This window comes from Phodopus roborovskii, unplaced genomic scaffold (assembly GCF_943737965.1).
Source record: "Phodopus roborovskii unplaced genomic scaffold, PHOROB, whole genome shotgun sequence".
NCBI lineage: Eukaryota > Metazoa > Chordata > Mammalia > Rodentia > Cricetidae > Phodopus > Phodopus roborovskii.
This window is the reverse complement of record NW_026126571.1, coordinates 13,728,816-13,746,066: the sequence shown is the minus strand read 5'-3', so window position 1 is coordinate 13,746,066 and position 17,251 is coordinate 13,728,816. Positions and strand designations below refer to the sequence as shown.

Below are 17,251 nucleotides of genomic sequence, written 5' to 3'. Positions count from 1 at the left end.
TCTCTTGAGGGAAGGGGGGGGGGGGTTGGATTCAGAGCCGGAGCTGGAGTTCTCTGCACTCAGTAACTTTTCTCTGGGTGTAAAAACTCTTTGATTGGCTCCTCGCACGCGCCTGCCCGCCCCCTTCTTTGACTGAGCTGACACGCGACTGGCGCAAGGAGGGGGCTGGGAGGGGAGCCGGGGGAGATACACTGGCGCGTGCCGCTTTTTAAAGGGGCGCAGCGCCTTCAGCAACCGGAGAAGCTTCGTTGCACGCGACCTGGTGTGTGATCTCCGAGTGAGAGGGGGAGGGTCGAGGAGGAGGAAAAAAAAAAAAAAAAAGAATCAGACATTGCAGAAGAGACTAGAAAGGGTTTTGTTGTTGTTTGGGGCTTTTCCCCTTCGTTGACCTGGGTTGCCAGCACCTCCTCTCAACACGGCACCTCCGAGCCCTTGCAGTGCGATGTCCCGCCTGCTGCACGCAGAAGAGTGGGCTGAGGTGAAGGAGTTGGGGGACCACCACCGCCATTCCCAGCCGCATCACCTCCCGCAGCTGCCGCCACAGCCACCTGCTACCCTGCAGGCGAGAGACCATCCTGTGTACCCGACAGAGCTGTCCCTCCTGGACAGCACCGACCCACGCGCCTGGCTGACTCCCACTTTGCAGGGCCTCTGCACGGCACGCGCCGCCCAGTATCTGCTGCATTCTCCAGAGCTGGGTGCCTCCGAGGCCGCGGCACCCCGGGACGAGGCTGACGGCCAGGGCGAGCTGGTAAGAAGGAGCGGCTGCGGCGGCCTCAGCAAGAGCCCCGGGCCGGTGAAAGTGCGGGAGCAACTGTGCAAGCTGAAAGGCGGGGTCGTGGTGGACGAGCTGGGCTGCAGCCGCCAGCGAGCCCCTTCCAGCAAACAGGTGAACGGGGTACAGAAGCAAAGGCGGCTGGCAGCAAACGCCAGGGAGCGGCGCAGGATGCACGGGCTCAACCACGCCTTCGACCAGCTGCGCAATGTTATCCCGTCCTTCAACAACGACAAGAAGCTGTCCAAATACGAGACCCTGCAGATGGCCCAGATCTACATCAATGCCCTGTCAGAGTTGCTGCAGACTCCCAGTGTCGGAGAGCAGCCACCGCCACCAGCAGCCCCCTGCAAAAATGACCACCATCACCTTCGCGCCGCTGCCACTTATGAAGCCGGAGCTGGCGCCTCCGCGGCAGTCGGGGCTCAGCCGGCCCAGGGAGGTGGCCCACGACCCACCCCACCCGGGGCTTGCCGGACTCGCTTCTCTTCCTCAGCTTCAGCCGGGGCTTACTCGGTGCAGCTGAACGCTTTACACTTCCCATCTTTCGAGGACCGGGCCCTAACAGCGATGATGGCACAGAAGGACCTGTCGCCTTCCTTGCCCGGGAGCATCCTGCAGCCAGTGCAGGAGGACAGTAGCAAAACATCTCCCAGATCCCACAGAAGCGATGGAGAGTTTTCCCCCCACTCTCATTACAGTGACTCTGATGAGGCCAGTTAGGGAAGCGACCGATGGCTCCGGGAAAACTCAGACAACCAAATGCCCTTTCCAGCGCGGGGGACCCCGAGGCAAAGATCCCCGCACCCTTTTATTTTTGCTCTGTGGTGGTCGTTGTTAGCAACGACGTGTCTTCAGTTGGCTGCAGCTCTTCCAAACCCCTTGCCTCCTACCTTCTGCTTCCTCTGTATGTAGACGCCGTGTCATTATATGTACCTGTACGTGGCATCGTTTTATAGTCCATGCTGCCAATACGCTGCTAAAAAGTCAGATCTCTGTCTCTGGTCTGGGTTTCTTCTAGTTTATACCCCCGGTGTTCATTCTCGTGTGTTGCGCTCACTCATAAGTAAGGGAGTTAATCTAGTCTTCGAAGTTATTTTCCAAATGCTTTAAGACCGAGGTTCGGTGTTTTACTTAATATGGACTGTTGTTAGAAGAACACGGGACCAGATAAGGGTCTCTTGTAGAGCATAAACGCCAAGTGTATCTAGTGGACCCAGAACACACGCACTTCATCACGAGCTGCTGCTCCGTCTCGAAGAACCTCAACTGCCAATTGCAGACCAACTTTTGATTGTAAACACAGCCACTCATAAATCCTTAAACTCTTTGCGAATTTTTGTTTTTACAAATGAAAATTAACACAAAAACATGTAGTGTCAAAGTCACTTTGGTCATTTTTTTTTTTTGCTTTGTTAATGTTAGAAAACTTATTTATTATTGAATATTTGGACGTATTTCTACTTGTTTTTGTTTGTTTGTTTTTTATATTTTCTACTCGAAATCATTTTATTTTGATTTAGCAAACCCAGTTGCCATTGCTTTATGTATGTTCTTTTACAAATGATAAAATAAACTTAAAAAATACCTTTAGTTGTCATGTATTTTATTCCAATAAAACACTAAAAATAATTTGTAAGTGACTTGAAAAGAATGAGGTTATGAGATTTGCTGTTGTGAAGAATATTGCAAACCTGGTAACTTCAGGTAGCATCGGATATACCAATAAATTTTGAGGTCAAACATGCCCAGCTTTGCCAAATGGTTCACGTCTGGGTGGCCAGGATCCTTCAGTCTTCTTATTGCTCAAGTCAACAATCTCTGGAAGAAGCTGGTGACTTGGTCTCCACGGCTCTGGTTGATATCATTGCGATTATCTGTTTGTTCTCACAAGAATTAGCTGAAAACTTTTCAGATATACAACACAACCCAAGTTCTCTGTGGGGAGGGAAACCTACGAGAAGGAAAGGGGACAACGGAAAAGAACTTGAGTGGAAAGATAAGTTGGCAACCATTGCTTCAATAACTAGAAGCTAGAAGAGTGGCACTTGCTTTAATACTGCTGACTGCCAATCCAGATTTTCACATCTTCCAACTCAGAACTGACCTTTGTCTTTAACCCCCATCCCCTGCCCCCCAACTCCATCCCCACCCCACCCCACCCCCGCACCCAGAGTAAATCAGTCAAGTATATTCTAAAGTCAGCTGAAGAAACTACAGTGAGCTATGACATTCATTCTTGGTTTCCATATGGGATAGATTCTATTCTGGGGTCTCAAGATTAGAGATCTCGGGAAAACTAATGCAGCGTGCATATGTAAAGAGTAGAAATCTGAACTTTTATGATGTATTTGATTGGCTAATTTGGGTGTAGCACTATTCACTAAACTAAGGTTCCAGAATACTTTGCCAGATACAGATCACTGAATTCGAGGGGTGGGTTATAAGTGAATCCATTGTCGTCATTGGCACAACAAATTGGAGGAACCCCATAAAATGAGGGGAGGTTAGTTTGCTGACTCTTGTACCCTACTCCCATCATCTGGGTACATGGGAAACTCCACAGCCTGCAGCTGTAGAAAAAGCATTACAGGTTCTCTTTCATTGCGGCAGAATTGCAGAACTCAGGGTATGGTGACTTTCAGTGAAAGCCTGTCCAGGGAAGTTGAGCAGTGCCAGCCAGCTCCTTAGGAGGGGTGGATGGTGGCTAGTGACACTTTCCAGGGGCAAGAACAATGCACCTGCCCCCCAGATAATCCTTTGCACCTAGTCAGATAAGCACTAGGACTCTTTGAACTGCTGGGGGGAGATTCCTTTTGATTCATTTCCATTTCTCTCTTAATATACACACCAGACAAAAACAGACAATCATGTTTCGGGATAAAAGCACCATCTCTTATGCTATTTGACTTGGTGTGTGTGCATTGGTGTGGGCATGGTGGTTAGTATTCTCTTACATGCTAGAAATTCAAGATAGGAAAAGAAAAGTGCTTTTCCTTCCAAAGAACAACCAATTTATAAAACCACCCATATACACTTTTGTCAGCCAACCCAACGAGGAAACGTTATTTTTGTTGACTCTAAGAAAATGGGAATGACACAGGAAGCATCTTCCTTCACAGAGCTTTTTATAGATGGTAAACCTACAGCTAATCACGCAGGCAGAAAATACCAATGCCTCTGTGCTCATGGTCGCCAGATCAGGGTCTCACAAATTTCTTCTTCAACAAAATGAATGATCCAGAGTCATGTCTGTCTAAAGGTCCAGATGGGCTACTGCTGCTACAGTGAGCAGAACTTGGCTTCAACTTTTCCAGTAAGGAGGTCCTGTTTGATTCTTCTCAGGAGGGAAACAACCATAGCAGACTATTAAGCTTCAATTGTATATTATGTTGATTGAAAAGCAATGAAAAATTCTTCTATCTCACTCAGATGAGAACAAAATCAGACTATTTTGTGGCAAATTGAGTCCTTGAAGTTCAAATTAGAACTTTAACCTCTTCTTTCGTCTTCTTTCTTTTTTCTTTCTTCCTTTTCCCTTTCACTCTCTCTCTTTTTCCTTTCTTTCTTTCTTCTTCTTTTTTTTTAATGCTGACATTTCTTTGAAAGAGGTCCACTCCAAGGTTCCGCAATGAAGTTTGCATAACAAACGTTTGGCAGCGCCCTTTCTTACACTCCACTAACAAGCTGTAACATATAGCTGCAGGTTGCTATAATCTCATTAATATTTTGGAAACTTGAATATTGAGTATTTCTGGGCGCTCATTCCCCATATGCCAGACCGCTCCCGCCATGCTGACTGGTTCCTTTCTCTCCATTATTAGCAATTAGCTTCTACCTTCCAAAGTCAGATCCAAGTATCTAAGATACTAGCAGAGGCATCAACTATGTACGCAAGTTAGGCATGCTTAATATCACCCAAACAAACAAAGAGTCAGCGCTTCTTATAGTAATGAAGATAGATAAATCGGGTTAGTTCTTTGGGACGCTGCTGGTGTTTTCCAGTTTTCTATACTTTAAGCAAATCGCTTTATATTCTATCTTTGCCCTCAGCCAACCAACATTTTTATTTGTAGAGGGTTTTGGCTCACCACACTTTTGGAAACTTATTTGATTTCACGGAGAGCTGAAGGAAGATTTTTTTTTTTTTTTTTTTTTTTTTTTTGGCAACTGTCAACTTTAACACGTTCTTCATGGGACATTGCTAATGGCAGATCTACCAGAAAGGGGGGGGGAGTAATTTCCTCATTCTGAACCAGCAGAAGACCATGGCTTTCGAGAGGTCTTTCTGTTGATTATAGAAATTTAAAACAGAGCCAAAAAGTTGTAATTTTACTGAAGTGTGTTTTGTAGCACAGATCTCTGCTAACTCAAAAACTTCGAGAAAAAAGATGATCCGCTCCATCTGATCTGCTGCAAACTCTAGTGACAGGAAAAGAACAGGGCCACTCGCCAGCTACATTCTAGACTCCATTTCAGTCTAGGAAAATCCGTGCTTGCTGAAGAGAGGCAAAGACCATGGGCCAAGGACAGGTGTTAGCTGAAATGTTTGAAGTTCTTTTCCTGAGAGTGGGTAGGACACGGGGGTGAGGGGTGGGAGGGAGAATCTAAAATAAAGCCTTGAGTACTTTTCGTCTAGTCTGACCACCAGGCCTAGGGACCTCCCAGGCAGGAAGTCATCCCCTCGCGTCTAGGCTCCTAACTGGAAAGGGCTAAGAGAGCGGAGAATGGGTTAAACCCTAGGACGCTGGGGAGAGGCAGGGGAGGAGAGAAATCGGGGGAAGATAAAGGAAAGGACAGGAACCAAGAAGCGTGGGGGTAGTTTGCCGTAACGTGAGTGTTTCTTAATTAGAGAGCGGCTGACAATAGAGGGGCTGGCAGAGACTCCTGGCCCCGGTGCGGAGCGTCTGGAGCGGAGCACGCGCTGTCAGCTGGTGAGCGCACTCGCTTTCAGGCCGCTCCCCGGGGAGCTGCGAGGCCACATTTAACACCGTCGTCACCCTCCCCGGCCTCCTCAACCTCTGCCTCCTCCTCGTAGACAGCCTTGCTCTGCCCCCCACCGGCAGAGTTTACAGAAGCCAGAGCTTCTCGCCGCCCCCCGCACTTGCCAGGGCCCCTCTGGTCCCCAGCTGCGCAGCGGGAGCCGCCACTGCCCACTGCACTTCCCCGCAACCGCCCCGCCAGAAAAGGAGCTTGCTGAATCTTGAGTCCAGCAAAGCCTAGGGGAGGGGATAGGGGACCGCGACAGCAGCGGGAGAGCGCCAGAGCTGTGGCACCTGAAGCAGTGAACCAGGGAAGAGCAGGAAGCCAGAGCATCCCAAGTGAGCGGGGCAAGAAACGCTCCCCTCCAGCCGCCTGGCGTAGAGCCCCGCTGCCTTGGAGACTCACTCCGCTTTCCACCTCAAGATACTATTTCCCCCCACTCTGTGCTACTCTGAGCCGTTTTTTTTTAAATTACTATTCCGATCCCGAGTTTAGAGGAGAATAGAAACGACCTTGGTCCATAGATGTTGTCTTCCCCTAGTGAATCACACTTGTTCGTCTTTTGGTCTTTTGCTTTTAAAAGAAGACCGTCCGAGAGCACACAGATTTTAGGTTCCTCTATATCCAGGGTCGGGTCTGCCTTTTTTGGTCCCAAACAATTTGAAATTCTGTGCTAAGTCTCTGAGGAGGCAAGACCCATTGTACAAGCTCAGGCAGTTCCCCAAGCCCAGAGGTTCCTCCACCTGAAGGCAGACCTATACACACTATCAAGTGGAAGTCTGGGGTCACTTTAAAAGGTACGAACTGCGGAGTCTAGAGATCTGATGAAGGAAGCTAGAAGCTGTGTGTGAGTTGCAGAAGCCGCACCCAAGCCTGTCCTCTTCTGGGGTACTGGCTGCTTGTCTGGGTCTTCCAGAGCTGGCCCACTGTCCAGCTCGCCCCCTACTAACTCTTGGAACTTGGCTGTTGCTGGGGGAGGAGCTAGGATTAGGAGGGACCCAGGGTTCTCCAGGCCCCACCTGATAACAATTAAGGAGCAGGCATCATTCTTTGCATTTTAGGAGGCATCTGAAAGCACAGGGCCCCAGATGTCATGTCTTCCTTCCTTCTTTCTTTCCTTCCTTCCTTCCTTCCTTCCTTCCTCCCTTCCTTCCTTCCTCCCTTCCTTCCTTTTTTCTTTCTTTGAATATGGCAGCTGTTTTGGAAAAATCACCTAGCAGACAAGACACCCCCCTCCCGAAATGCTTTTCTAACCCAAGACACACAGATTCAGTAGGTGGTGGTAGTGGGTGGTAGACTAGGTTCCTATGGTGAATCATATGTGCCAAGCAATCAGTTTCTTGAACACAGATGTAATCCAGTCTCCAATGAACTCCATGACATTGTCTGTTTAAATGGGCCTGTGCCTGAAAGTTCCTCTCTGTCTCATTTACACTTTTTGGTACTTCCCCTACCCCAAAGTGAGAAACAAACAACTTTGCTTCTTGGTCTCAAGGTCTCGCTTTGTTGCTTTTAGGTGATAGGGTTTGGGCAATGTGTCTGGCCAGTGACAGCAGCTGCTTCTGGACAACAGGAACATTGGTGTAGGACATAGAAAGCCCTCACTCCTGGACTATGTAACATAAGTGGATTAGGTGAGGGAAGCTAAAGTCATAATTATTCCTTGTTAAAGCAAGGAATAAGAATTTGCTCAGGCTAAACAAACTCTGATATGAGCAGATAGGTGAGGTAGGGCTACCAGGAAGTCCTTGGCTTAAATGGGTAGATCCCAATGCTTTGTAATGATTACAGTCAGAACACAGAGTCATCAGTGCTGATAGGAGATTAGCCGCTGTGATAACTGAGAAAATGGTCCTTTGTGTTGATAGTGGTAATCAGAAAATACACAGAACACCAGTCTCAATAAAAGGTGTCTAAGGAAACCGTAATTTGCTTTTGATGACTGGTTCTTCTACAAGAGCATCTGTTTCTTAAGCATATTGTTCTGCTTCCCTCCTCTTCTCATCAGTGAGTGGAATTCAGAAGATAGTAATATAGCAGCAAGGGAAGCAGACACTATGAGAGAGAGATTTGGGATACTTGAGAATTGAATGAGAATCCCAGAACAAGCAATGAAAAGTTTTAGTCCTTAGGTCAGGCTGGTATAAGTAGGCGTCTTCTGTCATTCCTTCAGACTATTCCATTTGCTGTCCCATACCAACCCAGCGTATAGGCCTCATTACTTCCATCAAGATTTTGAGTGACTTGAAACCAGTAGAGTCAGCCTTCAGACATCAACCACAGACCCAACTGCTTCCATTTGCACTTAAGACTAGCTATATTTTGTTCCCAATGAATTCATTAATATACTACAATAGTAGTTTCATAACAGAAGAAAGAGCAGGGTCTAGAGGAGATTGAATAGCCTGGGCAGGTGCCACAAGTTTGTTCTTGGTCTAGCTTTAATGTTCTTTCACATCGTCCTGCCTCAAGGTATTGCTTTGAATTGAACCCTTTATATTTGCTCCTCCCAGTCTGCTTCAAGTCTGTTATGATGGAGATCCTGAACTCTTCCATTATACCTTTGCTCCTAAGAAATGTAAAGTGTTCTTTGGAGCTATCAATAAATCCATAATTTCCCATTTGATAAACCTGAGGGCACACTTGTTCAAGTTTCTTTTAAATGTATATCTTTGCTCCACATATATGACAGATACTGGATAAAATTGCTTCTTGTTCTCTATTGAAATACAAGTTTGACCTCTGGAAAAAAAAATGTATCCAAATCTGAACAAGCAGCATATGAAATTAGAAAACGAGGCAATGCAGAAATCATGTGACCACGAGGTGTCCAGCCCCAGCAGATACATCTGCAACACAGCCCCTACACTTTAGACTCAGGGTTCATTTCAAAAATGAGGATGAGAAGATTGTGAAGAGCCGGATGACCAAAAGGTTGGCTTCAACATTGCATCTTCTTTGTATAACAGGGAAGCTACACCCATGCATTCTCAACAATCGGGGTGCTTAAACAAGACCTGAACAGTGATACCAATTGACATGCCTAGGCAGATGAGGGGAATCTCATGGGTATCACCCTTAGATGAAAAGGTACAGGCATTTCATAACTGTTGAGTGAGGGAAAGTTAATCTTTCCTAGAGATGAGGCCCATAACTGATTTTCTGAAACTGAATGGTTGGTCCTAAAATCATACACATACAAGAGACATTCAGCAGATTGTATTTACATGTTTATTCATGTACATAATAACATTAGTAACAATGAAAAAAATATCATAAATTTGAAATGGATGGAGACACAGGAAGGGCTTGAGGAAGGAAAAGAAGTGATGTAAATATATATACACCAAATTTTAAAAAATTAATAGTAAAAATATGTGATAGAATATCATGAAGGTAATGACCCCAAAGCAAATCATTTTCCAAAAATGTTTTCCATCTATGCATGGGAGGAGTAGGGATAGTAGAAAAATAAGGCTGTAAAGCTTGATGTTTCCCTTGGAAGAAGATGTGAATTTACCTGCTATATTTGAGGCTGTGGATTTATTCAGCGATAACATGCATTTTTTATTGGCTTGGTCATCTGAGCTATTGCCTTTTTTCCTTCACCCTCTCTGCAGATGAACAGTCACCATTGTTTTGGTGTTTCTTTGTTCCAAAAGTTCTGTTCTTCGCCTGCCAACAGTCAGTTCCACGTTTTATACTACATCTAGTGGTTGGATTATGACAACTCCTGGTTTGCTGGTGATTTCGATGCTTTCAAGAAGAGAGTACAGTGCTGAGATCAAAGTGTTGGAAAAGGGAATTGTACTTCTGACCAAGCTGCAGGCAGCTGCCTAGGCTGAATTTCAGGGCCAGAGCATCAGATCCAGATGTCTACTTATGGGGTACTTGCCCCACTCCCCCCCCTTCCCCACCCCTTTCCTGCACCATGGACAGACAGCTCCTCCTCAGGATGTGATTTGAAGCCTTACAGAATTCACACTGTCTTGTGACCAGTCCTGAATCACGGTACCACACCAGCTCCTTGCTTAAACACTGCTCTCACTATATTATGACCTCTGGGTGGCTTCTGTTTCTGGGGGTGGAAGGAGCATGAAGCTGTGATGTAAACTCTTTTCTATTCACCTTTAATCCTAAAACAGAAAAACTCCCAGAGGGTTTGTTGTAGACCAGAACACCACTTCTGTAATAGTTGCTCAGCAGGAAATGAGGATTCACCTAGAACAAGGGTGTTGGATATGTTTCCATGTTTTCTGCTGTGTGGAGTACCCTACGTTGTCAAGTTGGTCTGAGAACTAGGGATGGCATGACTGCTCAGGTGGAGGTGTTCCTCGGGGATTCTAGAAAAGAAAGAAGCAGGTACACAGCAGGGACCATTTGGGAGACTCTCTGAAGCTGTTTCCAGAGACCAAGACTGTACTATGTACGTGAGGAGCCTGTCTTCCCTGCCACTGGGGAATAAAGAAAATAGTTTATCTGGATTCCATCTTCCAGGCTGAGTCATAGCCTCCCTTTCTGGACCGCGTCTTCTTCCAGGCACTGCCCCAGCCCGGCCTCTAATCTAGCGAAGAGTCATAGCCTCCCTCTCCCTCAAAACTTTCTCTCCCTTTTTTCTAAGTACCTCATGATGCAAACTTTTCACATCTATGCTTTGATTTGCGATTTACTTTCAAAGGGCCAGCTCCTTGATTGAGTTTGTGTCTGACATAATGGCAGGTGGATAATGTCCATGAAAATCAGTGTCGCTGAGGCTGTCAGGCCACAGAAGGCCTTGTTTTGCTTTTCTTTAATGAATGGCTCTTTAAAACTCCATAGCAGCTAATATTAATGTACATAGGGGATTACTATGTAGGTCACCAATTTGGGATTCAGGGGCAGATCCCCAACAGGCAGATAGATAATGAAAGGGATCACAGGTAAACAATAAATATAGAAAACTTCAGGTTTCTTCCTCACTCTCCTAACGTAAGACTCCCTTCCAGATGACCGGTCCAAGCCAGTCAGGTATATTCAAGGCCTGTCCTGAACTTGTTTAGAGACCCTATGGTTCCATCAGCACTTTTTTCTTCACTTAAGTCGCCCAATCTAAAACGAGGGGAGACAGACCCATCCCAGGCCCCAAATAATTTAAAACTCCAAGCCCTCCAGGGGAAAAGAAATGTTGCTCTACAGATCCTCTTTTCACTTTTAGTTGTTTGTTACGAGTTGCTGTCTGCTATGTCTGAGATCCCTGCCCCCAACCTTTTAGTTCTTTAACTGGCGTAGAAACCAAACCCTATGAAAAACCTAGATGGTGGGAGGGTCCTCCTGTCTCGACCTCCTAAATTCTAAGATCGTGGTGTCCACGTACTACACACCGTCTTGAGCAATTCGCTCTCTGCATTGGGTCCACACTTATTGCAGTGCCTGCCTCACCAGGCTAGCTGTTCTAGCCTGCCTTCCTTCCAGTTTCTTGCTACATGTGTCCCTTGATTGTGTTTACTAGTGCCTTCTTCCCTCCAGGTCTTTTAGCCTTAGCCAGCTTTTATTCATCATCTTCTAGCATTTCCATTCCCATCATTTCCCACTAGTCCTCAGCCACCCATCTGCTCTTCCCACTATTTATCTCAGGGTCTAGCCAGCTTTTATTCATCATCTTCTAGCATTTCCATTCCCATCATTTCCCACTAGTCCCACTCTCTTTATCTCAGGGTCCTTCTGTTGGTTTTCCTTGACATAGGTTTGATTTTTCTATTTGCTCCCTCCCTTCCCTTCCTTGCCCTGTCCTCATCTCTTCAGGTTCTGTTCCTCAGGTCTTTCCTTCCCTGTTGGACCCCACAGTCCAGGCAAGACCTTAATGCCCTCTTCACCCTTAGGCCAGCTAGCACTTGCCCTTGGCAAGGACAAGTTATTGCCTGGCAGAAATGTGGAATACTGCAGTGCCTCTCTGAGCAGCAGGCCAGGACTGGAGAGGTAGGGTGGGTAGTCCCAATTGGAAGCCGATCTCCTATCGTTGTGACCCAAAGACTTTTCTCTTCTTCCCCTCTCCCCCACTCTCCTGACAAAGATACCCAGAATCTTGTGCATTTTAGCTTTCTCGGCTTAATCTAGGCAAATAAGCTGTTTGACCACACGTTATGGGTCTCTATTTCTTTGTAGTTAGAACTCCTCCCAGGATGGGCACCTGCTGTAGGGACCTTCATTCAGTGCTCATCTGTGGGTTGCTGGCATCAGAGCTCACCAATGTGCCCTTCCTCGGATTCCAGAGCCAAACTGCCATAGTATCTCCTCCATGTTCACCTTGACTGCAGCCCGGAGAAGATGTTGCTGCTCCACCACTGGCCACTAAGACATTAGCTCCTGCTATTACCCTGAGACAGTATTTCTGTTTCTTAACACATGCTGTCAATAGCTCTCTTTTTTCACCTAAAGAACAAGCATATTGCCCCCAAAGACACTACCTTGAATCAATGAAAGAATTTTAGCCCAATGTACTTGTAAACCAAGTTTGCAGGAGTTTTATAAAGAACAATAGAGGATATTAAATAAAGGGATTGTGCCCGGGAGTCAGCTCAGGAAACTGATCCCTCCACTGGGCCCTCCTGAATTTTTCAGCAGTCAACTAATTCATCCCTACCTGCCACTGTCATCGTTATTTTCTGCCTCTCTCACAGTCGAGGCTTCAAATGCTCTCATCACTTGCTCTGAACTACTGAGTAAGGAATTCAGCTAAAGTTTGGAAGGGAATGATTGCTACTTTAATGTTTGCAGAAGAGAAGGAGAGCTGCACCTGGACACCCTCCTTACTTCCAAATGCATGCTCAAGTCTAGAGGTATTCACCAGGACAGCTGTCGAATAGGGGGTTAATCATTACAGGAAACAGTGTATCATATCTCTTCAGTTTGGTTTATACTGAAGGGCAGTAAAGATTTATGCCTCAGGAGAGGATGGAAAAGTTATTTTCAGAGCATGGTTGCTTTTATTGTTCAATTTCTGAGGCGGTATAGACACGTCACAAAGCATCCTCACCTGCCACTGCAAATGATCTGGATTTGGAGAGTTATTTATTTATTTATTTTGTCACAAGGACTATCTCAGACTACATAGAAAGTTTCTTGGGCTTCTAAAAGATACTAATATCAAGCCATGTGTGGCATCTAACATCTGTAATCCCAGCACAAGGAAGGCTGAGGCTGGAATCTCTAGTTTCAGGCAGCCTTGGCTACATAGCAAGGCTCATAAAATTAAGACAAAAGTTGTAATACCTGAGGATTATAAGAATATCAGAGTATAGCAATACTTTCTTAATAGAGAATATTCCTCATTAAATTAGGTAACATTATTTGGCTAAGAAAGTGTCTTCCTCTTTGCAATGATTTCCAAGTAGGGTTTCCTTTTCCAGTAAAATACTTACTGCTCATGACATTGCTGAGCTCCTCATCCCCCCAGAATGCTCATTTCTTCCTTATATTTGTGGAAAAGCAATTAATGGACATAGATAAGGATACACGTGTCCTAACACTGTGTATGTGCCTGGCATTGAGTTTTCCAGTTACGGGTAAGCAGATTGAAAGAGCTTTCTGCCACTAGCCAGTTAGTAACAAAAACTGCATTCATGGTGGCTCCGATGTTAGGCAGCATCTGAAGCGCATGCAGTTCGATCCTGTGATGACTAACTCACTTCCCACTAGTATCTCTTGGAGGCCCATTATCTACTGTCAATATTTTTATAGCCTAAGGTAAAGCCCAGCTTACTTCCTCTTACAAGGGAGGTGACAGGGTTTCCCCCCCTCTTTCTTTTTTATTTTAAGTAGATAAATATGTACTTTACAAATATATTTGATGTAGGAGGTAAAAGGGAGGGAAGCAGAGCCTAGCATCTGCTGCTTTCAGACTCATTGCGTAGTTAATAATTTCTCTAGAATAGTTTTACAGGGTGTAGACTGGATGAAACTAGGACACATGAAAGACCCAGGTCTGGAAGCTTTTGCACTAGCTGTTCAGGCACCACGTTGTCAGTATTAGAAATTTCTCATGGAAAGTTGCCCCAAAAGACACAAAATAATTTGAATATATAGTCTCTACATTCAAGAAAGTAAGGATTTATGACATAAAGCAGTCATCGATATTAATTGTGAAATCAGTTTTTACAGTTTATATAAGCAAATATAGTAACTAAATCTAAGTATTCTATTCTCTGTGTATTTGTTCATATGCTTGCTTGTCGGTGTGCGTGCGTGTGCGTGTGCGTGTGTGTGTGTGTGTGCTTGAAATTCATGAAGCCAGAGGTCAACCTTGGGTGTCATTTATCAGGCAGCAGCCATCTTGCTTTTTGAGACAAGGTGTCCCACTGGCCTGGGGTTCATCTGTTAGGCTAGGTTGGCTAGCCAGTGAGTCCTAAGAATAAGCCTGCCTTCCTCCTCCAGTGCCAGGCCTCTTAAAACCCGAGTGCTGGGGACTCAGGTTCTCATGCTTGTATGGCAAGAACTTTATAACTGAGCCATCTCTCCAGCTTCTGGGTGTACTTCTGAAAGAGACTGATTTCCTTATGGGCACCCTATAGCCCATGACTACACTGAGCAAACAACTGACAAAGAACATCAGAAGTAGGAAATACATGGTGTGGTGAATGAGCACGTCTAAGCACAAATTATGATACACAGTACTCATCTTTGAAATGCTTGACATTGAAAGCATGTCCATCAAGTGTCAGAGACGCTGAGTTGATGGTAATATGCTTTTATGAAATCAGCAGGGATTAAAGGTGGTGATGCACACCCTTAATCTCAGCTCTGGGGAGGCAGAGTCAGACAGATCTCTGTGAGTTTGAGGCCTGCCTGGTCCACAAGAGCTAGTTCCAGGACAGCTTCCAAACCCTGTCTCAAAAAACCAAGGGGGGGGGGAGAGAGAGAGAGAGAGAGAGCTCAATGGCTCAATGGTGAGAACTGCGCCTATCATGTGTGCAGCCTTGAGTTCAATCCCCATCACAATACATACATACATACATACATACATACATACATACATACATACAGTTGTAGATAACAAGTCATCAGTTCTGAGTTTCAGTCCCAGTTTTCTCACTGTAAAGAATTTGGTTCCTTTGAGCCTCTTTAATATCTATTTTTAAAAAAAAAGAAGAAGAAGAAAAAAGAAATAACGGAACTTGAATTCCTACCTCATGGGGCTGTTGTGATGTCAGGTATAAAATAACACTAAGAGTTATGCCCGCTCTAATAACAAATGAGCAAAATCTCAGGGACCTGAGTTACAAATGCTTATTGCCTTTTCCAACTAGGACTTAGCTGTAATCCCAGAGACCTAGAATGGCACAACAGATACATTAATTCTTCTCAAATACAAAATGAAAGAAAAATTCTTAACTACTTGTAGTTAGGATACATCACTTCTGCTTACAATGGTGACCAAAACTACTTCCAATACCGAGAGGCTGGGACAATCCTGACATAATAATTTAAAAAACAGGACTATTCATAACATTAATAACTTTGTGGGGAGTTAACAACAAAATAAAATATAGTTCATCACAAATGTAGGAAACTGGAAATTAAGGCACACAGGTTTGGAGACAAAATTACCCTTCCCTTGCGTGTTTAACTTTCAGAATTACACTTCCTTTATGGTCTCTAAATTAAAGGTAATGGGTATTCCTTAGAAGTCCAGGGAGCATTGGCCCAGAAATTCCTAAGATGAAGCTTGTCACTTCACTTTTTTGGTTCAGGTCCTGGTTTTCATACAAAAGTACAGAACAGCTTTTATAAAACATGATAGAATTAACGGGTATTAGCAACAATTGTTTTCCTGCGGTGCTCTCAAGAAGTGAAACCCTTGACAGGTGTGTGCCATCTGACCAATTAATGGATAAGCCAGTCATCTCCAAGTTGAATCAGCTGTGATGAGTTCAAGACTTTGAGGAAAGGTACAGGCAAGAGAATGTTCCCTTCCATCAGATTTAGGCAGCTGAGAGAAATAGATGAGAAGTGAGAATTGCCTCTATCACCACATGCACAGCTTGTCTGAGAGGAAGTACGCAGCAGAAGACAGAACAGACAGAAAGGGGTGTGTGTGTGTGCGTGCGTGCGTGCGTGCGTGCGTGCGTGCGTGCGTGCGTGCGTGCGTGCGTGTGTGTGTGTGTGTGTGTGTGTGTTTAGAATGAGAATATATAACTTCTTAGCACATCCATTATTTGGGCTATATGGATTTCTCTATTATTTGGATGAGTTTGGTAAAATGAATGTCTGGTTCCATTTGTTGATTTTACTTAAGGCTTGTGGTAGTTTGAATGTAATTGGCCCCCACAATCTCATAGGAAGTGGCACCATTAGGAGATGTGGCTTTGCTGGAGTGGGTATGGTCTTGTTTGAGGAAGTGTGTCACTGTGAGGGTGGGCTTTGAGGTTTCCTATGCTCAGGACACTGCCCTGTGTCTCACTTAACTTCCTGTTGCCTGCAAGATGTAAGACTCTAAGCTATTCCTCCAGACCGCATCTACCAGCACTCTGTCATGTTCCCCACCATGGTGATAACAAACTGAACCTCTGAAACTGTAAGCCAGCCCCAATTAAATGTTTCCTTTATAAGAGTTGCCTTGGTCATGGTGTCTCTTGACACCAATAGAACCCCTAACTAAGACAAGGTTACATAAGTGTGGCTATTTGGACAATGGTATTAACTAACAAATGTACTAAACAGCATCCCTATTCAACATCTATAGGAAAGACTATTTTCCATAAAGAAAAATACTTAAAATTATATACAATGTTTATGACCATATTTATCAATTCATTTGGCATTTCTTTTTACAAGTTTTGTTTCTTTAATGAGACAGAGTCCTAGTATATAGCCACATTGGTCTCAAAATCACAATCCTCTTGCCTCTGCCTACTGAGATCAGAGGTTACAGGCAAATACCTTTATATTAAGCTCTGCTTTTCTTTTAGCTACACAGAAATACTCCACCAGATTAAGCAGTACTGCATTAAAGTCTAAATTGCAGAAAGCTTCTGAATAAATTGAAAACTCCCCACAACCAAATAATGTATGACTACCTAAAACCTTTGGGAAACAACCTGGGCAGTTCCAAGAGGAAGGCATAGCCACCAGGGTTTGAATTAGAAATCCATGGAGATCTCAAGTAAATACCTTGTCAAAAAGACAAGAACAAACCACACACAAAAGAAATAAGTAACATTAAATTGTGTTGATATATTATTTGTGATTTATTCAAGCTTGCCTGAGGATTAAGAAAGCAAAGCCATTCTTAAGCTATGGAGGCCAGGCAGTGGTGATACACACACACACACACACACACACACACACACACACACACACACACACACACACACGTTTAATCCCAGCAGCCATAGAAGCTAGACACTCTTGGTGCATACATTTAATTCCATGACTCAGAATTAAGAGGTAGACAGATACTTTGCTAGTTCAAGGCTGGACTGACTACACGAAATTGATCTAGTCCTAAACAAAACAGCT

At 44.8% G+C, this 17,251-nt stretch overlaps 1 protein-coding gene across 1 annotated transcript; it reads left to right on the top strand.

Moving 5' to 3' along the window:
- Positions 1-442: 442 nt before the first annotated feature.
- Atoh1 (atonal bHLH transcription factor 1) lies at positions 443-1,498 on the top strand. The gene has a single exon (XM_051203172.1). The coding sequence runs from the start codon at positions 443-445 to the stop codon at positions 1,496-1,498; it is 1,056 nt and encodes a 351-aa protein (XP_051059129.1).
- The last annotated feature ends 15,753 nt before the right edge of the window (positions 1,499-17,251 follow it).

What these genes read in the sequence shown, in the direction of transcription:
- Atoh1 (XM_051203172.1), top strand. Translation starts at nt 443, where the DNA reads ATGTCCCGCCTGCTGCACGCAGAAGAGTGGGCTGAGGTGAAGGAGTTG.